At 47.1% G+C, this 24,984-nt stretch overlaps 1 protein-coding gene across 1 annotated transcript in view; it reads right to left on the minus strand.

Annotated features, from left to right (window-relative positions):
- The window catches only part of LOC122564748 (neural proliferation differentiation and control protein 1-like), a 212,601-nt gene that overhangs the window by 111,116 nt on the left and 76,501 nt on the right, over positions 1–24,984 (minus strand). The window contains exon 2 of the mRNA XM_043719908.2: positions 20,307–20,438. Coding sequence (XP_043575843.1) covers positions 20,307–20,438 — 132 coding nt within the window. The remainder of the gene's footprint in view (positions 1–20,306; positions 20,439–24,984) is intronic.

The raw sequence follows: 24,984 nt of genomic DNA on the forward strand, positions 1-24,984 counted from the left end.
GGACGAGGAGGAGGACGAGGAGGAGGACGAGGAGGAGGAGGACGAGGAGGAGGAGGACGAGGAGGAGGAGGACGAGGAGGAGGAGGACGAGGAGGAGGAGGACGAGGAGGACGACGAGGAGGAGGACGAGGAGGAGGACGAGGAGGAGGACGAGGAGGAGGACGAGGAGGAGGACGAGGAAGAGGACGAGAAGAGGACGAGGAGACGAGGACGAGGAGGACGAGGACGAGGAGGACGAGGAGGACGAGGAGGACGAGGACAGGAGAGGACGAGGAGGACGAGGAGGACGAGGAGGACGAGGAGGACGAGGAGGACGAGGAGGACGAGGAGGAGGATGAGGAGGATGAGGAGGATGAGGACGATGAGGAGGATGAGGAGGATGAGGAGGATGAGGCGGAGGACGAAGAGGACGAGGACGAAGAGGACGAGGAGGAAGAGGACGAGGAGGAAGAGGACGAGGAGGAAGAGGACGAGGAGGAAGAGGACGAGGAGGAGGACGAGGAGGAGGACGAGGAGGAGGACGAGGAGGAGGACGACGAGGAGGACGACGAGGAGGACGACGAGGAGGACGAGGAGGAGGACGACGAGGAGGACGACGACGAGAGGACGAGGAGGAGGACGAGGAGGAGGACGAGGAGGAGGACGAGGAGGAGGACGAGGAGGAGGACGAGGGGAGGAGGACGAGGACGAGGAGGAGGACGAGGAGGAGGACGAGGAGGAGGACGAGGAGGAGGACGAGGAGGAGGACGAGGAGGAGGACGAGGAGGAGGACGAGGAGGACGAGGTCGAGGAGGACGAGGACGAGGAGTACAGGACGAAGAGGACGACGAGGAGGAGGACGAGGAGGAGGGCGAGGAGGAGGGCGAGGAGGAGGACGAGGAGGAGGACGAGGAGGAGGACGAGGAGGAGGACGAGGAGGAGGACGAGGAGGAGGACGAGGAGGAGGGACGAGGACGACGAGGGGGGAGGACGAGGGGGAGGACGAGCGGGAGGAGGAGGACGAGGAGGAGGACGAGGAGGGAGGACGAGGAGGAGGACGAGGAGGAGGACGAGGAGGAGGACGAGGAGGAGGACGAGGACGACGAGGGGGGAGGACGAGGGGGAGGACGAGGGGGAGGACGAGCGGGAGGAGGAGGACGAGGAGGAGGACGAGGAGGAGGACGAGGAGGAGGACGAGGAGGAGGACGAGGAGGAGGACGAGGAGGAGGACGAGGAGGAGGACGAGGAGGAGGAGGACGAGGAGGAGGAGGAGGAGGAGGAGGAGGAGGACGAGGAGGAGGACGAGGAGGAGGACGAGGACGAGGACGAGGAGGAGGACGAGGACGAGGAGGAGGACGAGGAGGAGGAGGAGGCGGACAGGGAGGAGGCGGACGAGGAGGAGGCGGACGAGGAGGAGGCGGACGAGGAGGAGGCGGACGAGGAGGAGGCGGACGAGGAGGAGGCGGACGAGGAGGAGGCGGACGAGGAGGGAGGCGGACGAGGAGGCGGCGGACGAGGAGGAGGCGGACGAGGAGGAGGCGGACGAGGAGGAGGCGGACGAGGCGGAGGCGGACGAGGAGGGAGGCGGACGAGGAGGAGGCGGACGAGGAGGCGGCGGACGAGGAGGCGGCGGACGAGGAGGCGGCGGACGAGGAGGAGGAGGACGAGGAGGAGGAGGACGAGGAGGAGGAGGACGAGGAGGAGGAGGAGGACGAGGAGGAGGAGGAGGACGAGGAGGAGGAGGAGGACGAGGAGGAGGACGAGGAGGAGGACGAGGAGGAGGACGAGGAGGAAGGGACGAGGTGGAGGACGAGGAGGACGACGAGGAGGACGACGAGGAGGACGACGAGGAGGACGACGAGGAGGACGACGAGGAGGAGGAGGAGGACGAAGAGCAGGACGAAGAGGACGAGGACGAAGAGGACGAGGACGAAGAGGACGAGGACGGAAGAGGACGAGGACGAAGAGGACGAGGACGAGGAGGAGGGCGAGGAGGAGGGCGAGGAGGAGGGCGAGGAGGAGGACGAGGAGGAGGACGAGGAGGAGGACGAGGAGGTGGACGAGGAGGTGGACGAGGAGGTGGACGAGGAGGTGGACGAGGAGGTGGACGAGGAGGTGGAGGTGGAGGTGGACAGGGAGGAGGGAGGGACAGGGAGGAGGAGGACAGGGAGGAGGACAGGGAGGAGGGAGGGACGAGGAGGAGGAGGAGCGGAGGGACGAGGAGGAGGAGGAGACGAGGACGAGGACGTACGAGGACGAGGAGGAGGACGAGGAGGAGGGGACGAGGAGGAAGAGGACGAGGAGGACAGAGGACGAGGACGAGGAGGAACGAGGAGGAAGAGGACGAGGAGGAAGAGGACGAGGAGGAAGAGGACGAGGAGGAAGAGGACGAGGAGGAAGAGGACGAGGAGGAAGAGGACGAGGAGGAAGAGGACGAGGAGGAAGAGGACGAGGAGGAGGACGAGGAGGAGGACGAGGAGGAGGACGAGGAGGAGGCGGACGAGGAGGGAGGCGGACGAGGAGGAGGCGGACGAGGAGGAGGCGGACGAGGAGGAGGCGGACGAGGAGGAGGCGGACGAGGAGGAGGCGGACGTCGGGGAGGACGAGGGGAGGACGAGGAGGACGAGGACGAGGAGGACGAGGACGAGACGAGGACGAGGACGAGGACGAGGACGAGGACGAGGACGAGGACGAGGAGGACGAGGACGAGGACGAGGAGGACGAGGACGAGGACGAGGACGAGGACGAGGACGAGGACGACGAGGACGAGGGACGAGGACGAGGACGAGGAGGAGGAGGACGAGGAGGATGAGGACGAGGAGGAGGAGGACGAGGAGGAGGAGGACGGAGGAGGAGGAGGACGAGGAGGAGGAGGACGAGGAGGACGACGAGGAGGACGACGAGGAGGACGACGAGGAGGAGGACGAGGAGGAGGACGAGGAGGAGGACGAGGAGGAGGACGAGGAGGAGGACGAGGAAGGAGGACGAGGAGGAGGACGAGGAGGAGGACAAGGAGGAGGACGAGGAAGAGGACGAAGAGGAGAGGAGGACGAGGACGAGGAGGACGAGGACGAGGAGGACGAGGGACGAGGAGGGACGAGGACGAGGGAGGACGAGGACGAGGAGGACGAGGAGGACGAGGAGGACGAGGAGGACGAGGAGGACAAGGAGGACGAGGAGGAGGATGAGGAGGATGAGGGACGATGAGGAGGATGAGGAGGATGAGGAGGATGAGGAGGATGAGGCGGAGGACGAAGAGGACGAGGAGGAAGAGGACGAGGAGGAAGAGGACGAGGAGGAAGAGGGACGAGGAGGAAGAGGACGAGGAGGAAGAGGACGAGGAGGAGGACGAGGAGGAGGACGAGGAGGAGGACGACGAGGAGGACGACGAGGAGGACGACGACGAGGAGGACGAGGAGGAGGAGGACGACGAGGAGGACGAGGAGGAGGACGAGGAGGAGGACGAGGAGGAGGACGAGGAGGACGAGGACGAGGAGGAGGAGGAGGACGAGGAGGAGGACGAGGAGGAGGACGAGGAGGAGGACGAGGAGGAGGACGAGGAGGAGGACGAGGACGGACGAGGGGGGGAGGACGAGGGGGAGGACGAGCGGGAGGAGGAGGACGAGGAGGAGGACGAGGGAGGAGGACGAGGAGGAGGACGAGGAGGAGGACGAGGAGGAGGACGAGGAGGAGGACGAGGACGACGAGGGGGGAGGACGAGGGGGAGGACGAGGGGGGAGGACGAGCGGGAGGAGGAGGAGACGAGGAGGAGGACGAGGAGGAGGGACGAGGGAGGAGGACGAGGAGGAGGACGAGGAGGAGGACGAGGAGGAGGACGAGGAGGAGGACGAGGAGGAGGAGGACGAGGAGGAGGACGAGGACGAGGAGGAGGAGGAGGACGAGGGAGGAGGAGGAGGAGGCGGACGAGGAGGCGGACGAGGAGGAGGCGGACGAGGAGGCGGACGAGGAGGAGGCGGACGAGGAGGCGGACGAGGAGGAGGCGGACGAGGAGGAGGCGGACGAGGAGGAGGCGGACGAGGAGGAGGCTGGACGAGGAGGAGGCGGACGAGGAGGAGGCGGACGAGGAGGAGGCGGACGAGGAGGAGGCGGACGAGGAGGAGGCGGACGAGGAGGAGGCGGACGAGGAGGAGGCGGACGAGGAGGAGGGCGGACGAGAGGAGGCGGACGAGGAGGGAGGCGGACGAGGAGGAGGCGGACGAGGAGGAGGCGGACGAGGAGGAGGCGGACGAGGAGGAGGCGGACGAGGAGGAGGCGGACGAGGAGGAGGCGGACGAGGAGGAGGCGGACGAGGAGGCGGCGGACGAGGAGGCGGCGGACGAGGAGGCGGCGGACGAGGAGGCGGCGGACGAGGAGGCGGCGGACGAGGAGGCGGCGGACGAGGAGGCGGAGGACGAGGGGGAGGAGGAGGAGGAGGGGGGAGGGGGGAGGAGGAGGGGGAGGACGAGGAGGAGGAGGACGAGGAGGAGGAGGACGAGGAGGAGGAGGACGAGGAGGAGGAGGACGAGGAGGAGGAGGACGAGGAGGAGGAGGACGAGGAGGAGGACGAGGAGGAGGAGGACGAGGAGGAGGACGACGAGGAGGAGGAGGACGAGAGGAGGAGGACGAGGAGGAGGAGGACGAGGAGGAGGAGGACGAGGAGGAGGAGGAGGACGAGGAGGAGGAGGAGGACGAGGAGGAGGAGGAGGACGAGGAGGAGGAGGACGAGGAGGAGGAGGACGAGGAGGAGGACGAGGAGGAGGACGAGGAGGACGAGGAGGAGGACGAGGAGGAGGACGAGGAGGAGGACGAGGAGGAGGACGAGGAAGAGGACGAGGAAGAGGACGAGGAAGAGGACGAGGAAGAGGACGAAGAGGAGGACGAGGAGGAGGACGAGGAGGAGGACGAGGAGGAGGACGAGGAGGAGGACGAAGAGGACGAAGAGGACGAGGAGGACGAGGAGGAGACGAGGAGGACGAGGAGGAGGATGAGGAGGATGAGGAGGATGAGGAGGATGAGGAGGATGAGGAGGATGAGGAGGATGAGGAGGAGGACGAAGAGGACGAGGAGGAAGAGGACGAGGAGGAAGAGGACGAGGAGGAAGAGGACGAGGAGGAAGAGGACGAGGAGGAAGAGGACGAGAGGAGGACGAGGGAGGAGGACGAGGAGGAGGACGAGGAGGAGGACGAGGAGGACGAGGACGAGGAGGAGGACGAGGAGGAGGACCGAGGAGGAGGACGAGGAGGAGGACGAGGAGGACGACGAGGAGGACGACGAGGAGGACGACGAGGAGGACGACGAGGAGGAGGACGAGGAGGACGACGAGGAGGACGAGGACGAGGAGGACGAGGGACGAGGACGAGGAGGAGGAGGAGGACGAGGAGGAGGAGGACGACGAGGACGAGGAGGAGGAGGAGGACGAAGAGCAGGACGAAGAGGACGAGGACGAAGAGGACGAGGACGAAGAGGACGAGGACGAGGACGAAGAGGACGAGGACGAAGAGGACGAGGACGAAGAGGACGAAGAGGACGAGGACGAAGAGGACGAGGACGAAGAGGACGAGGACGAAGAGGACGAGGAGGACGAGGAGGACGAGGAGGACGAGGAGGAGGAGGAGGAGGAGGGCGAGGAGGAGGGCGAGGAGGAGGGCGAGGAGGAGGGCGAGGAGGAGGGCGAGGGGGAGGACGAGGGGGAGGACGAGTGGGAGGACGAGGGGGGGAGGACGAGGGGGGAGGACGAGGGGAGGACGGGGGAGGACGAGGGAGGAGGAGGGGAGGGGGAGGAGGACGAAGAGGAGGACGAAGAGGAGGACGAAGAGGACGAGGACGAAGAGGACGAGGACGAAGAGGACGAGGACGAAGAGGACGAGGACGAAGGAGGACGAGGACGAAGAGGACGAGGACGAAGAGGACGAGACGAAGAGGACGAGGACGAAGAGGACGAGGACAAGTCTAGGACGAGGACGAGGAGGACGAGGAGGAGGACGAGGAGGAGGACGAGGAGGAGGATGCATGGTGGAGGAGATTGTTTTGGATACGTGCAGGGAACCTAGAAGATGGAAATCTCTTCTAAATAGAGTTTTAATTTGGTACCTTATGTGATGTTATCAATTAGCTCCTTGACTCATTGACAGTCATAACCTCTCATCAGATAGTGAACTGGTCAGTGAAATCTGCAGGACAAAGTTGGGGAGGTCAGAGACAGTGAGAAACTGTGGGGAGAAAGAGTGGGATCAGAGGCTTTGTGGCTATTGCTCAAGCAGGCAGGCTGGTATATTAGTGCAAAGTTACTTTCCCTGGATCCACAACTCTCCTCAATGTGGCTTTGCAATAAACAAGCAATTACAGTTAAAGTTTAAAAAAACGCTGATGGTAACAAGACATGAAGGGCGGCACGGTGGCACAGTGGTTAGCACTGCTGCCTCACAGCGCCAGAGACCCGGGTTCAATTCCCGACTCAGGTGACTGGTTGTGTGGAGTTTGCACATTCTCCCCGTGTCTGCGTGGGTTTCCTCCCACAGTCCAAAGATGTGCAGGGTAGGTGAATTGGCCATGCTAAATTGCCCATAGTGTTAGGTAAAGGGTAAATGTAGGGGTATGGGTGGGTTGCGCTTTGGCGGGGCGGTGTGAACTTGTTGGCCCGAAGGGCCTGTTTCCACACTGTAAGAAATCTAATCTAATCTAATCAAAAGTAATAGTCACAAACAAATGGAGTTTAAGTAGAAGTCAGCATGTATTTCTTAGGAAAATTGTGATCATGTAGCTTTTTAGAATTTTTTGAATAGGTAATCAAGTGTTGATGAGCACAATGCAACTAATGTGCTATACACAGACTTTCAAAAGGTATCTGATACAGTGCTGCACAACAGATTTGAGAGTAAGCTTACAACTAAATGGGACTAGTTCAGTTTAGGAAACCAGGTCAGCATGGGCGAGTTAGGCCAATGGGCCTGTTTTTTGTTCTGTTGGACACTATGACTTCGTTATTTTATTCAAAATGTTAAACCACCTCCATGAAGGGCTGTGCTCAATACTCCAACTTCCCACCTCAATTAAAGCCAGACTTGACTAGCTGGGTACATAGCTTTTTATTGAACACCTTGGTACTGTAATTTGTTTTTCAGTCTTTAATATTCTCTGGCTAACCCAAAGCTGCTTTGTTTTCTGATTAAAACTCCTATGAACACAATACCGACAGATGAAATTCAATGAGCCACTGGGCTAGCACCTAACGCTTTAATGAATAAAAACAGTGCAGATGAACCTCGATTATCCGGCATTCAATTATCCAAATGTCGGATTATGCAGCAAGATTGCAAGATCCCAATTCTTGGCTAAGCTATGTTATCCGGCATTCAATTAACCACCTGTGTCCTTTGGATAATCGCCAGGTCCTCTGCATATGCAACCTGTGGACTCATATCCTTAGCCACTTATTAAACCAAAGCATGGGATCATCAAGTTGTGTTAAGTGCAGCTCTTATATTTCAGTTTTTAATGGACTTTCATAATGCAATGTGCTAGTATTTGGGGACTGGAGAACTAGAATAATCAATGAAATATTAAATCTTAGCTGACCAGTTTTGATAGGTTCTCTAGTTCAATTGTTCAGTATAGAATAAATGAGCAGATTTGGTGCTTTTCTATTCACTCAGTAAAAAGAACCCATTACTCCAACAATGAAGTTCAACATTTGGAATCATTTTATGTCAAAAACATAATAAGGTCAGATTTCAAAATGAAACATTTTAATTATTCTTCCTCCAGAATCAATATTTAATGGAGCCATGTAATATAGTGACGGAATCTAAATTGCCTGTTTGGATTACTTAAAAGTTCAAAGTGGTTTGTCTTCTTGACATAATTAGATGTTATTGTTCTAATGTTAAAGAAATGACATTTTATTATAATTATTTATGTGTACGATGCATTCTTTTGAAATGTTCACAGTTTCCAAGAAATTTAATGTTGCATTTTAATTTTTTCCATTTTCTGTTTTAGTGTAACAAATTAGGAACTGCTAAGCATGTCATTTTTTTATATCAAAACAGTTAACAGATATGCTGCTTTTCAGCAATTATTTATGAAGAAACAGTTTTGCCTTTCCAATTCTGATACCAAACTAAATGAAAAACTGTTAATTCCCGCAATACAGTTACAATGCACTTATGTAGGTAGTTTGACAGGGAGAATGCACAATGGTATAAACAACCTTACATAGATTTTTGCTTTATCTGAAAATAGTTTTGAAGCTTCAATTGACTTGCTACTGAATTTCTCCTCACATATAAACACATACACTCACACATAATGGTTAGGTTTGAGCTGTTTACTTACAAGTGGTCAGAGGGCTACATAGCAGGCAATAAATAAAACCAAACCATACCCAACTATAATTACTCAGGCCACATTTATCCCTTTTTCTGGAAAAAGCATGGAGGCAGTAGTGTTATGTGTTGACTAATTCATTGCCCTCACTAGTGAGAAAGCTCGGTAGGCTGTGCCGATTGTTAAGATGACTGCTGAGTTTCTCAACAATTTGCAATCCCCTACAGTGGCATTTTGATTCACTAGAAGTTGCAAGCAAATCAAGGAACAGTAAACTCTTGGACAAGAGGACTGGCAATTGAGGCCTACCCTTCAAGGGATTAACAGTGAGCAGGTAGGTCCTTTTCCTTTGACTTTTGCGGATGCGAGTCTTAGTGAGAAGACCATCAGGAGACTTAGACCCAAGGGCGAGGTCACCCTGAATATCTGTCTGTCTTGCCTGCCAAGAAGTCAATGGAGAAGTGAAGAGCTAAGGCTCTTAAGTGTATGTTATTTGAATTACTGAAGTGTGAAAGTTTCCAATGGACCATCTTGCACAGCATTTAACTGAAGTGGGAGAAGAGGTCATGTATTCTTCCAGGGCCAACTCACTTCATTATTATTCCACCTGTCTCACCACTGCTAGAGAGGAAATTTGCACTCTTAGTCTGTCTGTCCAGAATAGCTTTACCGGTCACTTTAAAGAACACATCTGTTGGTTGGCTGCATCTGGTGCATGCACAGACACCTGGGAACTCAGGAGTGGAGCACATGACACACTTGCAACTGTTAACAGTTGGTAGTGACGAAAGCAGGAATATGGGGATTTGTTGCAGTAAAAGCAAATGGAGGATCAGGGAAACCCAACAGCAAACTCCCTTGGCTGAAGAGGTAGATCCATCCCATTCACTCATGATAGGATGAAGCGATAAAGATGGAAGGGATGAAGATGGAAAAGATGAGATGGAACAGAAAGGATGGAATGCCATGGGGCATATATGGCAAGAAAGTGAGAACTGCAGAAGCTGGGGATCAGAGTCAAGAGTGTGGTGCTGGAAAAGTACAGCCGGTCAGGCAGCATCCGAGCAGCAGAAGAATCGATGTATCGATCATAAGCTCTTCATCAGGCGGGTTTCATCTTCAAGCGACAGGTGGAAGAGATGATGAAATCAGTTAAATGTGTCATAATGGCAGGGATAATTACTTTAATACAAATTGTTTGAAAGCTGTTCTTTATGCTAAGAATGATGATTTGAACGAAACATTTCAGAAAAGCTGTTAGGTGAACTGAACAAAACAAAATCAGCATTTCTTCCACTGACAAAAAAACTGGTTCAGCCTGTATCATCCAGACTTTCTGCAGTCTACCTCTAAAGGGTGTGCCACCATATAAAGTTGAACATAAGCAAACAGCAGTTATAATGCTGCTTTGAAACTTGGTCAAACAGGGTTCGCTCATGGAACAAGATTGGCAATTAGGAATAAAAACAAAGTACAATGGAGATTTGAGATAAAATCTGAAATTCTGGAGAAACTCAACAGATCTGGCAGCATCTGTCGAGTTGGAAACCAACCTATTATTGAGTCATATATGACATCTTTGGAACTGATGGGGATTAGTAATCAAAGATTTTTATACTGATCACAAATCTTATGTGGATTTCCATTGGTTTAAAATCTATAGCAGGGGCTACTTTTATACTTTAGACATCATCATTGTTCTATTAGCATTAGTATACCAGGGCTACAGGAAACAAGATGAAAAATTATAAGGGATGGTCAGACTATAGGGAAAAGTTCCCTTGAGAAGCACAAGTCAGATAGAAAACACTAACATTCTATTAAATGTTGGGTGTTTTGTAAGTTGTGCAGAGTACAGTATTGAGGTTTAGCTGCTCTTAACAGTAGGCAATGAGGGTACAAATGGTCTTAGCACTCTCAGCATTAAGCCAGAGAGAAAAAAATCAGCTGAATGCTCTCATTGCTTATGACCATTAAATGATCCTTGATTTTTTTTTTTAAAAGTGCATAAATGATGGAAGCAGAAATAGGTGGATTGGAATACTTCCATCTTCTGAACTCTTGCTTGGTATTTGTTATCCAAAAGGATTGCTTGACTAGATTACATACTAACAATGTAACTTCCAAGTTATGACGGACAGCCACAATCATTATTTGAAATTAACAAAGCTTATTTAGTTTCCTAATTATATCATGAAATTCCAATTTCCATTCATCACAAACCATTCAATAACTGAGGAAAACAACTGAACAGCTGGAATCAGAACACATTTTCCACAACTGCCTTCAATGCATTATGCAAATCATCAGAATATGTATGCTCAGGTCTTATTACACAAAAGATGGTTAATCAGGACTATCATCACTGTTCAAGTGACTGACAAGGAAAACAAAGCTATCAAGGAAAGCTGATTATTTTAAACTCTGGTTTGAAAAGAAGTTTTGCTTCTAAGTGAAACAGATTTATCAATTTTGGATTACGTGACAATTGCTTACTCTTAGAGGTGACGCATTTTCACTGGACGAGGGATTTGCTTTCCTGGATTCTTGTTTGCCCATCTCACTAATGAACATTAACCCCATCTATCATAGCTTTCATACACAAACTGCTCTGAACAGTCAACACACAAAACTGACTCATCTCCATTTTTTGATTTTACACATTTTGTTCATGCAAAAATACTGAATATTGGCATTTACTTGGAAGCTATACAAAGATAGCATTTTCCTTCAAGTCCAGAAAGTCCAGGTTATAGTGAGGGAGCAGGGTTAAGGGAGGAGGTTCAGAAGTTGGGGCACAGGGTATTGGAGGAGATTGCTGAAAAACAGAGAAGTGAAAGGAAGAGCCAGTGACTAGAGAGAAACATGGAAAAAAGAAGAAATTAAATAAAACAACGTAATGCAACAAAGCACATGCAGGTTTGTCAACAGGGATCAAATGGGTTGAGGGTGGAAAAAATACATTTCTTTAGGGACTTGCATCCTATCTGATTGTACTTAAATGCAATCGAGAGTGTGATGCTGGAAAAGCACAGGTCAGGCAGCATCCGAGGAGCAGAAGAATCAACGGGGCATAAGGCTTTCATCAGGATTCTCCTGCTCCTTGGATGCTGCCTGACCTGTGCTTTTCCACCGCCACACACTCGACTCTGATCTCCAGCATCTGCAATCCTCACTTGCTCTGTACTTAAATGCACACAGTATTATGAAACAAGGTGAACAAGATTGTAATGCAGATTAAAATTGGCAGGTGTGATGTTGTGGGTATCTCAAAGATGTGGCTGCAAGGGGATCAGGGCTGGGAACTAAATATCCATGGATATGTACCCTATTGAAAGGACATGCAGATGGGCTGGGTTGCCTCTTTAGTAAGAAATTAAACTAAGTCAATAGCAAGAAGTGACAGAGTCAGATGGCATAAAACCTGTGTGTGGGTAGAATTGAGGAACCACAAAGGAAAGACAACCCTGATGAGAGTTAATGTACAGGCCTCCATGCAGTAGTCAGGATGTGGGACAGTAAATAAATCTGAAGATGGCAAAGGGATGCAAGAGGAGAAAGTGAGGACTGCAGATGCTGGAGATCACAGCTGAAAATATGTTGCTGGAAAAGCGCAGCAGGTCAGGCAGCATCCAAGGAACAGGAGAATCGACGTTCCTGAAGAAGGGCTTATGCCCGAAATGTCGATTCTCCTGTTCCTTGGATGCTGCCTGACCTGATGCGCTTTTCCAGCAACATATTTTCAGCAAAGGGATGCAAGAGAAACACTTACAATAATCATGGCTGGAGCCAGAGGAAGTGGCGGAGGCTGGTGCAATTGCAACATTTAAGAGGCATTTGGATGGGTATATGAGTAGGAAGGGTTTGGAGGGATATGGCCAGGTGCTGGCAGGTGGGACTGGATTGGGTTGGGATATCTGGTCAGCATGGACAGGTTGGACTGAAGGCTCTGTTTCCATGTTGTACATCTCCATGACTCCATTTCAATATGCCGGTGGACTGGGAAAATGAAGTTGGTAGCAGATCCCAAGAACAAGAATTTATGGAATGCCTCAAGATGGGTTTTTTGGAACAGCCTACAAGGAAACAGGCAACTCTGGATTTGGTGATATGTAATGAGGCAGACTTGAGAAGCTGCATTTGGATCCTGTTTAAAAGAGGTACAACACATTACAGCACTCCCGCCCTACAAAGAGAAGAACACCTCTACAGAGTATTCACCAAGAACGCATCTCCCCGTAACTTCATCCGCAGATGCCTAACAGACAAACAATGCAATGAGGACATGCCATGACATAACTCACTGGCCATGCGACCTTACGTAAAAACATCTCGGAACTAACAGCCAGACTTCTCCGACCACCGGGATCCTTGAAAACCCATAAACCAAGCCATGCTCAGACAACAACGCACCAGGACAAAAGATCCTATACCCATCATGTGCAAGACAAACATAATTTATAAGATTCCAAGCAAAGACTGCACAAAACACTACATAGGACAAACAGACAGACAACTAGCAATCTGCATCCACGAGTACCAACTAGACACTAAACGCCATGACCAGCTGTCCCTAGTAGCTACACATGCAGATGACAAGGACCACAAATTCGAGAACATAATGATCATAGGAGAAGCCAAACAGAACAGCCAGAGAATTTCTTAAAGCATGGCACTCATCCACAGACTCCATCAATAAGCACATAGACCTAGACGCAATATACCGGCCACTACAATGAACAACCAGAACCGACAACCATTAGTAGCAGGAATGGAAGCAAATAAATTCCAGAAGACACAGTACTGCAGCGCTTCACAGGAGGCACCAAAACACTGAAGATGTCACTTAGACAGGGGACAAAACGTCTGTAAATCAAGTTCCCAGCTTGGCAAACATACCCACAACTACGACGAGGCAGAGTTGATTAGGGAGCTTGAAGTGAAGGAACCCCAAGGGGGCAGTGACTACAATGATAGAATTCACCCTGCAATTTTAAAGGAAGCCACTGTACTCAGATGTAACGGTATTACAATTGAGTAAAGGTAACTACAAAAACAAAGGGAGAAACAGGTCAAAATTGATTGGAAGGGGAGTCTAGCAAGGAAGACAATGAAGCAGCAATGGCAGCATTTGGTAGGCAGAGCAGAAACTCATCCCAAGGAAGAATCACATTAAAGAGAAGAACAAGGCAACCATGGCTGACAAGGGAAGTCAAGGACAGTATAAAAGCAAACGAAAAAGCAAACAGTGTCGTGAAGATTAGTGGGAAGCCTTTAGAAACCAGATGACAAAAAAGCAATAATGGAAATGAAGGTGATGAAATATATGAAGATAAATTAACTAGTACTATATAAAAAAAGTGCAAGTTTTTAAAAGTTGTATAAAAAGGTAAGAGAGACAAGAGTGGTCACTGGAAAATGGCGCTGAAGTAGTAATGGGGAACAAAGAAATGACATAGGAGCTGAACAGGTACTTTGCATCAGTCTTCATGCTGGAAGACACCAGCAGCATACCACAACTTCTAGACAGTCAGGGGAAAGGAGTGAGTATAGTGGCTATCACTAAGGAGGTGGTGCTGGGGAAGCTGAAAAGTCTGAAAATAAATAAATCACCCAGACCAGACAGACTTTACCCCAGAGGCTTGAAGGAGATTGTTAGGAGATTGCAGAGGCATTGGTGGCAACCTTTCAGGAATCACTGTCAGGAAGTGTCATGGAAGACTGGAAATTGGCTAATGTAACACCCCTATTTAAAAAAGGAGGAAGTGGAAGACAGAAAACTATAGCTTGACCTCTGTTGTTGGTATAATTTTACAAGAGTGCATTATTAAGGATGCGATTGCAAAGTACTTGGAAGTGCATTGTTAAATTGGGCTGAGTCAGCATGGCTTTGTCAAGGGAAGGTCATGCCTGACAAATCTGAGAGAATACTTTGAGGAGTCAATGAGCAACTTTGGACAAAGGAGAGCCAGTGGATGTGATCTATTTGGATGTGATCTATTTTCAGATGGTCTTTGACAAGATACTGTGCAACAGGCCGCTAAATAAGATAAGAGCTGATGGGGTTATGGGCAAGGTATGGCATAGATGGAAGACTGACTGACTGGCTAAAGGCAGGGCGTGGGGTAAAGGGTTTTTTTTCAGGATGGCAGCTAGCGAGAAGTGAAGTTTCACAAGGGTCACTGTTAATATGACAACTATTCACATTATACATTAACAATCTGTGCAAAGGAACTGAGAGCATGGTTGCTAAGTTTCCATTTGACAAATGGAGGGACAGATAGCATTGAGGAAGTGGACAGGTTGCAGGAGGATTTGGACAGGCTAGGCGTGTGGGCAAAGATGCGGCAAATGGAATACAATGTGGAAAAGTGCAAGGTTGAAAAACATAACAAACATGATTCATTCGCGGAGCGGGCTCAATGGGCCACACGGCGTAATGCTACTCCTATATCTTACAGTCTTACGATGTGAAAGCAGATCCTGTATCCTGCTGTCTTTAGTAATGAAAACACAAGGTAAACATCCATACTAACAACAAAGAGAATTTATTCCAAAGTTACAACATCAACAGATTTTCTTCCCAAGACAAAGCATATGGAAATCTTCATGACTAACCTTTAGATAACTTGCAATCAAAGGTTTTCATTTTCTGGACAACCATCTCAGCAAGTAATACTTGGTTAGTTAGTGCTAGCCACAAGAATGTTGGTAGAATGTGCACATTTGACTGTCACGACATTGTAATTCAAGCAGAATTATAAAATGGTAAAGGGTTCTGTGGTGCAGTGGTAGTGACCCCACCTCTAAGCCAGGTTGCTTCAGGTCCTATCTGCTCCAGAGATGTGGAATAACTCTCTGAACAGGTTCATCTGAAAATATCTTAATGGTCGAGTAACTATATTCCACTCACATTCACAATGTGCTGGAGTATTCCAGAAACATCATTGTCATACAGATCTACAGCACAGAATAAGTCCCTTCAACCCATCATTTGCACACCAGTCAAAAACAACCACCTAATAATTTCAATCCAATTTTCAAGCATGTGGCCCACAGCCTTGTGTGCCTTGGCATCACAAGTGCATATCTACTCACTTCTTAAATGTTGAGGGTTTTTGCCTTGACTACCTTCAAAAGCAGTGTGCTCCAGATTCCCACCACCCTCTGGCTGAAAACGTTTGTCCCCACCTCTCCTCTAATCCTTCTGCTTCTTACTTTAAATCTATGCCCCTGGTCACTGATCTCTCTACCAAGTGAAAAACTCTCTTCCTCTCTACCCTGTCTATGATCCTCATAATTTATACATCTCAATCTCCTCTTCCAATGAAAACAATCCTCAGTCTGTGCAATTTCTCTGCATAACTGAAACCAGCCCAGGCAACATCCTGGAAGATATCCTGCATATGCACTTTCTCCAATGCATACACATCTCTCATATAATGTGGATTCCAGACTGCACAGAATATTCCAGCTATGGGATAAACAATATTTCATAAAGTTTCAGCATACCCTCCCTGCTCTTAAACTTTATACAATCAACTAAAGGCCAGTATACTTATGCCTACTTTTCCACTTTACCCACTTGTACTTATACACACTAAAGTCCCCCGATCGCGATACTGAGGATAAGAGCTGGCAGGTCATGTTAAAATTGTACAAGATTTTGGTTTGGCCACATTTAGAATACAGTGTACAGTTCTGGTCACCACATTACCAAAAGGATGTGGACACTTTGGAGAAGATGCAGAAAAGATTTATGAGGATGTTACCTGGGATGGAAGGTGCTAGCTATGAAGAGAGGAGAGTAGGTTAGGATTGTTTTCATTAGAAAAAAGGAGATTGAGGGGGGACCTGACTGAGGTCTACAAAACCATGAAGGATAAAGACAAGGTGGCTAGAGATAAGCTTTTTCCACGAGTGGTCACGCTTTCAAGTTGAGAGGAGAAAGGTTTAAGGGGGATACATGCATAAAGTACTTTACACAGAGGGTGGTAGGTGCCTGGAACATGTTGCCAGAGGTAGTAGAGGCAGGCATGGTAGATTCATTTAAGGTGTCTCTAGATAGATGCACGAGTAGGTGGGGAGCAGAGGAATACAGATCCTTAGGTATTGATCGATAGGTTTAAACAGTGGATTTGGATCAGCACAGACTTGGAGGGCTGAAGGACCTGTTCCTGAGCTGTAAATGTTCTTTGTTCTTTGATCCTTAGTGCTTCCCAGGGTCCTACCATTCATCATTTATTCCCTTGCTTGTTTGTCCTACCCCAAGTGCAACACTCAATGACCCAGATTAAACTTCATCTGCAACTGATCAGCCCATCTGACTAGCCCGTTTTTATCCTCTCATAGTCTAAGGCTATCCTCTTCACTAGTTACACCTCACCAATTTTTGTATGATTCGCAAAGGTACTGATCAACCCTCCTATATTTAAGTCTAAACCTTCTATATACACCAAAAACAGCATGGGACCCAACAATGACACCCATAAGGCCCAAATGGACAGACTCCCAGTCAGAAAAACACCTCTCAATAACCACCCTTTGCTTCCTGCTGCTCAGCCAATTCTGAATCCAATTTGCCAAGTTTCCTTGGATGCCATGAGCTCTTTGCTATTAGTCTCAAATGCAAGACTTGTCAAGTATGCAAAATCTTAAGCACTGTCCTTTAGACATCTGATCATTAAAAAATTCATATCAACTTGGTCAGACATCCCCTTAATTAAGCCATGCTGACTGTCCTTGATCAATCTTTCCTCTCGAAATGCAGATTAGAATTATAAATAGAACTAGAATCCCTACGGTGTGGAAACAGGCCCTTCGGTCCAACAAGTCCACACCGACCCTGCGAAAAGCAACCCACACAGACCCATTCTCCGAACCTCTATTTACCCCTGACTTGAAAACCTAGATTATGGGCAATTTAGCAAGGCTAATTCACCTAACCTGCACATTTTTGGATTATGGGAGGAAAACAGAGCACCTGGAGGAAACCCACGCAGACACAGGGAGAATGTGCAAACTCACACAGACAGTCACCCAAGGCTGGAATCAAACTCAGGTCCCTGCTGCTGTGGGCAGCAGTGCTAACCACTGAGCCACAGTGCCACCCAGATTAATTCTATCCCTCAGAATTGCTTCTAATAGATTCCCCACAAGAGGTTAGATTGGCCAGCCTGTACTTTCCTGGTTTAATTCCTTACTGCCTTCTTGAATAACAGTATCACATTGACTGTCCTCCAATCCTTCAGCATTTCTCCTGTGGTCCAAAAGGAATTGAACATTTTGCAAGCATCCTATTTCCTCCTTTGTCTCAGTCCACATGAGATATGTTTTATCAAGCCTTAGAGATTTATCTACTTGTAAGTCTGCCGACCAGTCAACCTATCTATACTGATTTACTTAATTGCATCAGAGATTTTCTCCCTGACGTCTATATTCATATTGTCCCTTGCATGAGTGAGCATTGACCCAAAGTATTAGTTTAGAACAAAAAGTACCACTAATACTGGAAATACAAAACATAAACAGAAATTACTGGACAAACTCAGCAAATCTGGCAACATCTGTGGAGAGAAAGCAGAGTTAATGTTTTGGATCCATTGACCCTTCTTTGGGACCACCCCAGGAAAAGGTTTGCAGGACTAGAAAGGTTAATTCTGCTTTCTCTCCTCAGATGCTGCCGGACCCAGCAATTTCAGCAACTGTGTTCATTTAGAACGTACATATATCTTTTGGCACTACACTTACATTACCACAGTGGTCCTTAATGGTCCCTATATTCTTCCTCATTAACCTTTAACCCTTAATGTAACTGTAAAATAACTTGGGATTTTCTTCCATTTTATCTGCCTTTTAACTGTTCAAATCTCCCTTTTAAGTTCCATCTTGCACATTCTATACAACTCTAGGGCTTCTGATGTGAACTTTGCAGCAAGGTTACTGCTGAAAGCTCTAGACAAATCACAGAGCAAACCTACATACTCACTGATGCAAGGTTAGGTTTTACTACTCATGCATACAACAGGCGATTGACGTTGCAGTACAGTTTAGCAACATAACTTACCATATTTTACTGGCAGCCACCATTTAGATTTGACACCGACATTTTAATCGAAAATTGGACAATGTAAACAATTCTAGATGCAATGATTTTCTATCTGCATTTTCAGAAGATATCATTTAGGAAAAATATTTACACCAGGGCTAGACATTTTACTTTTACGATAAATGGATTTCAAATATATTTTGAAGCAAAATATGGAGTGCTAGTCTGGGGTCAGCTATCCTTAAAACAACTATTCACTAAACAATTAGACAAGTAGATGTACGCATATCACTTATTTTTGTCTGTAGTTTTCACAGTTGCTTCTCCAGTCAACTGCAACTGTATGTAACTTGCATATAGCATTTAACACCATGACTGATTGCTTGCCAAATGTACATTATTGTAAAGTCAATAATTTAATTAAAACTCCATCCTAATCCAACAAGTTCAACATGTAGTGAAACTGTGCAGGTAATCATAGCTGTACTGTGAGAAAATGATAATTGGCAACCACAACCTATGAGTACCTACTTTTTCTCCTCGTTGGTGTTTCTGTTTTACCTCTTCGAGGAGGTGTAACTGCTGAAGGGGAGTTGGAAATGTTGGGTTGTGACATTCCAGATACAGTGAGAGAAAGTTTTGTCAGACCAACTTATCTTTACCTATCAGTCACTCTTGTAAATAGTTTAGAGCAATAAAATCTACCCAAAGTGACAGATTATTAGCTGTGGAATTTGATTGCTGAATGTACTACAAACTGATGCTCGGTGGTTTGAAAAACCATCTGGACTGTTAGTGCTTAGTTGCCATATCTCACAAGCAGCTCAAAGGGTAACAAATCCTAAACTCAGCTCTTCCAAGTTTCAAAGTTTGTGAGAAGATTTGTAGCTCGGGTGCTCGTTGTTGAGGTTCTGTTCGCCGAGCTGGGAATTTGTGTTGCAGACGTTTCGTCCCCTGTCTAGGTGACATCCTCAGTGCTTGGGAGCCTCCTGTGAAGCGCTTCTGTGATCTTTCCTCCGGCATTAGTAGTGGTTTGAATCTGCCGCTTCTGGTTGTCAACCGATCCGACATCCAGAAGCGGTAGATTCAAACCACTACAAATGCCGGAGGAAAGATCACAGAAGTGCTTCACAGGAGGCTCCCAAGCACTGAGGATGTCACCTAGACAGGGGACGAAACATCTGCAACACAAATTCCCAGCTCGGCGAACATCTTCCAAGTTTGCTTATAGCATTGCAACTCCTTCAAGTACCCAGTCGAGTGGAGGAAAAGGTTAATCCTTGTGTACCTCCAGACTTTGACTGCACAGTTGACTGCAGAGTATGAACATTGCTGCAACCTAAGTTGCAGGGTAATTTAAAAACTCTTGATAAGAATATGACCAGAGAATTTGTCAGCTCTTCACTTTGTTGCCTTGCCCTCATCTCATCTCTCAAACTGATTACAGACACACAAAGACTATGAACCAAAAGAGATCAAACAGAAAATAGAAAACACATTTCCTTTTACCTTAAATAATCTAGTTGTCAAGTAGCATAGGAATATAAAACACATTGGGTGATGGGGTCAGGGAATTATACAGCAATAAACATCAATACTTTGAATTAATTTGCAACATGTGGATTAATGTCATTAATTATGTTTCATTCATACTTGAAGGGAATTGGTGGCCTGGCAAATCAGAGGGCTGTGAGGGCAATTTCAAGGAAAGCAGTGTTAATTATGTTTATGTGGAGCTGAGATCATAGAAACCAGAATGGATAAGACAGGTTGAGTTCCTGTTCTAACAGATTTGATCAGTGAGGAGTGACACAATCTAAGTAACTTGCAATGTAAAGCAGCACATATATAATAAACACAAACGCAATGTAAACATTTTCTCTGTGGGCCTCAAATTCAGTAGGGGTAGATGCAAAGAACTCAAACAAATAATTCAAACGTTTTCACCACTTACTGTGCTTCTCTACACAATTTCCTTTCTCATCTTCAACAAAATCAGAGAGACATGGCCCACAGTGATCAAATCCTGGCATGCAATGTTCACGTCGCTTTATGGTGCAGTCCAGTTTACCAGGGCAGGTTCCAGCTGAGGGACACAGATGAAAATCAGTTCAGCAAACTGGCAGATTTTGCACATCTTAAGATGACAAACAAAACAATCTGTCGATCTCATCTTCTTGCACTTAACCCCATTACTACCTACCTGTGTTCTTGTCCATGCAGGTTTCTTATTGAGAAGTTAAATAAGATGTGGTACAGCAAAATAGCTAGAACAGTTTCTACACAACTTATTTGAGTGCATCAGATTGGTCTCTCCAACAGCCAAATAGGATGCCAGTCTCTCAATTGCTAAGTATTGCATCATCAGCAAAGAGAAAAGATTACTAATAATTTGGGTAGTCCTTTTACAGACAGCATTAGTAAAATGGGCCAATGTTGCCCTCGTTTCACACAGTACATTATAATTCTAAATTAAAAACCACACAACACCCGGTTATAGTCCAACAGGTTTAATTGGAAGCACTAGCTTTCTGAGCACCACTTCCAATTGTTGGACTATAACCTATTGTTGTGAGATTTTTAACTTTGTACATCCAAGTCCAACACTGGCATCTGTAAATTATAATTCTAAAGCAGACTGACTACCACTTACAGGAGGACATAGCGTCTCTAGATTGAATGGAATGCTTGGAGTTCATCCATAGTTCATTATGTACTTGCTGCTTCTTGTATTTACACTAAGTTTCATAACTTCATTCAGGTAGCACCCACTTTACAGCAGGAGCTAGATTTTTCAATAATCTCAGTTCGAGAGAAAATATGTTCAACAGAACCACTGTTAGCGAGTTTTGAGAAGTTTGCAGCTTAGGTTGAGTTCTGGATGTAGGTTTTCTCACTGAGCTGGAAGGTTCATTTTCAGATGTTTCGTCACCATACAAGGTAACATCTTCAATGAACAATCTGGAGGCTCACTGAAGATGTTACCTAGTATGGTGATGAAACGTTTGAAAATGAACCTTCCAGCTCAGCAAGCAAAACTACATCCAGAACCACTGTTATTGCCTGTTTCACTTTTTGTTAAAGAAATCAAATTTACATTGATGCAATAAAAACAGAAGATGAAGGAAATGCTTCACAGATCAAGCAGCAGATTTAGGAAGAGGGAAGGGTCAATAGTATGTCTCTACAGGATGTGAGCTCCAATCTCATTTAGAGTCACAGAGATGGACAGCATGGAAACAGACCCATCGTCCACGCCGACCAGATATACTAGATTAATCGTGTTCCATTTGCCAGCATTTGGCCCATATCCCTCTAAACTCTTCCTATTCATATACCTATCCAGATGCCTTTTAAACGTTGTAATTGTACCAGCCTTCACCACTTCCTCTGGCAGATCATTCCATACATGCATCACCCTCTCGATGATAAAATTGTCCCTTAGGTCCCTTTTAAATCTTTCCCCTCTCACCCTAAACCTATGGTCTCTAGTTCTGGATTCCCCCACCTCAGGGAAAAGACCTTGTCTATTTACCCTATCCATGCCCTTCACCCCTCAGCCTACAACACTCCAGGGAAAACAGCCCCAGCCTATTCAACCTCTCCCTATAGCTCAAACCCTCCAACCCTGGCAACATCCTTGTAAATCTTTTCTGAACCCTTTCAAGTTTCTCAACATTCTACCTATAGCAGGGAGATTAGAATTGCACACAAAAGTTCAGAAGGATTTGGAGGGATATGGGCCGGGTGCTGGCAGGTGGGACTAGATTGGGTTGGGATATTTGGTCGGCATGGAGGGGTTGGACTGAAGGGTCTGTTTCCAGGCTGTACATCTCTTAATGAACCTGTTGGACTAAAACCTGGTATCATATGATTCTGATTTTGTCTACGCCTCAGTCTAACACTGGCATCTCCACTTCATTTCTAAAAGGATTACAATGTATCATTTATCAACCTATTTAAACATACATCAAGTTTAAATACTTCAAAGAATTACACAATAAATGGGGAAAATTGAATTGTTCTATCAAAAAGCCAGCACAGACAATAACAGGGTGACTTGGTTATTTCTATTCAGAGTCATTTTAATAATTCAGTTATAAGAACCAATTTAAAAGGTCAAGACATCAAAGACAAAGTCACTCCAATAATTTATTATATAAGACATAAAATTCCTCACCTTTGTGCATTCATTGAATGACTGACTGACTGATTTATTCTCACATGTATCTGGAGATAGAGTGAAAAGTGTTCTGTCACCACAATCCGGCACCATTTTGCAGTACAAAAGATTTTTAAAAGTACTTAAACACAGTTCATTTTCATCGGTTGAGGTCCCAAACACAGCTTCAGGACTTCTGCAAGGCCCCCTTTCTTGGCCTACTGCAGCCAATGACCCTGCTCCTGTCATTGACATTGCTGCAGTCGATGTCTTACTGCTGCATAAAGAGTCCCCACACCGGGTCTAGGAAGTCAGGCATCCCCACTCCATCATCGCTTCAGCCGACTCCCCGCTGCCATTCCAGGAGTCCACACATTACGCCTACAAGCTAGGAGTCACCACCAACACCGTTCAAGTCTCATGATATCAGGAAGATGGAGACAGGAAAAAGAAGAAAGACAAAAAGGAGACCCAGATGGGCTCAGCCTAACACTACCTATAGTGCCAGCACCGCCATCTTGAGGTCAGGTCACATGGAGTTAGGAAAAATGGCATAAATAAATTTTGAACAGAAAAATACTTTTGTGGCAGCAAAATTTGTCAAAATATCCATGACTGCTGTGTAAGGTTACATTAATACACTATTTAGACCCTAAGACATAGGAAAAGAAATTAGGTCATTCAGCCCATCCAGTCTGCTCTGCCATTCAATCACGGTTGATAAGTTTCTCAACCACAATCTGTCGCTTTCTCTCTGCAACCCTTTGCTAACTGAATTAATTAGAAATCTCTTCTGATAAACTGCTATGACAGTCTAAAAAAAATCAGCCATCTTTCTGCAAACTAACATATTGGTCTTAAAAATAATTATATTCAGTGATCTTGGGTTCTATTTATACCAATCATCTCACCAAGTTAATAGCTAAACATTAGGACTGTAATGTGGAGTAGGATCAAAACATTTTAGGAACTCAAAAGAATGAAAGGTAACATCTGATTCTCTTCAAAGTTCTTGTAACTATTTCCATAAAATCAATGTAACCCATAAATAACTGCCAGCATGCAAGGAATTGGCATTCTCCTATCATTATAAGGAAGCAAACCCTGTAGTTTCTCAAACTAAAGATGATGGTGGTATGGTGAACTTGCATGCAACACAACATAGGAAATAGAAGCACCAAATTGATTTGACTGCTCATTTAATATTGTGAACAAACATGAAATCTTCAGACTCAGGTTTAAGTCATCTGCGCATTCAGCACAGTCAGCAAGGAAGAAGTGAAGACTTCATGGTAATTCTCAACAGGAATATCTCAGCAAGCTGTTAAGAAAAAAGTATTTCAGTCCTGGTAAAAGCTGTGTACCTACAAAGTTATTAACGCTCTTGAGAAGGTTAATTAGTAATGTCAAAGCAGATACAACCTGCATTGCAGGATGGTTGTCTGTGGGAGTGTTGTGGAATCAGAATTCAGTGGTGAACAACCAATTGTAGTCACTGTGGGTAAAGCTTCAAATCCATGACGGTCAGGGAAACTTTAACATGGCACACTAAGCCAGGCTAGAAAACTGAGCAGTTAAAAAATCACTTACAGCACAGATTGAACATTGCGACTATACCAAGCTGGCACCAGGAGGCACAAATACAGAACCTGATCTAAAGGGCCACAAAGCAAATATCAATAAAAGGATACAAACCAGGGTGCATCACAAAGCCAGGAATTAAAGTAGTAAAACTAGACCAATTAAGAGCCTTGGCAGAACTAGTCTAATGGGGAAAGAAAACTGGGAGTTTTTAGTCAGGCTATGGCAAACGCAGAAGATCCTTCATAAGAGCCACAATAAAGGCAGGAATCATTTAAACCATAAGGAATGGGAATCATTCAGTAGAAGGTTGATTCAAGTGGAGTTGCTAATGAACACCTGAACAGCAACATAGAGCTCTATAGCTGTTGTTATTACTATGAAAAAAAATTTAAGCAAACAAAAAATATATTAAATATTATTAGGGCGGCATGGTGGCTCAGTGGTTAGCAGTGCTGCCTCACAGCACTAAGGTCCCAGGTTCGATTCCAGCCTCGGACAACTGTCTTGTGGAGTTTGCACATTCTCCCCGTGTCAGCATGGGTTTCCTCCGGGTGTTCTAGTTTCCTCCCACAATCACAAAGATGTGCAGGTCAGGTGAACTGACCATGCTAAATTGCCCATAGTGTTAGATGCATTAGTCAGAGGGAAATGGGTCTGGGTGGGTTACTCTTCGGAGAGTCGGTGTGGACTTGTTGGGCCGAAGGGCCTGTTTCCACACTGTATGGAATCTAATCCAATCATTAGGAAGACATGGTATTAGAAAAAAAAATTGCCAGGAAGACATAACTTCAGACATGGGTCAAATGGAACACAGGAATAATCATCTTGGAGAAAACAATTTATGACATGCAGAGAAGTTTCCAATTGAATACAATGTTAGAAGCTG

This window comes from Chiloscyllium plagiosum, unplaced genomic scaffold, assembly GCF_037043375.1.
Source record: "Chiloscyllium plagiosum isolate Xiang-an unplaced genomic scaffold, Cpla_swu_hap1 HiC_scaffold_21, whole genome shotgun sequence".
In the NCBI taxonomy this organism is placed as follows: domain Eukaryota; kingdom Metazoa; phylum Chordata; class Chondrichthyes; order Orectolobiformes; family Hemiscylliidae; genus Chiloscyllium; species Chiloscyllium plagiosum.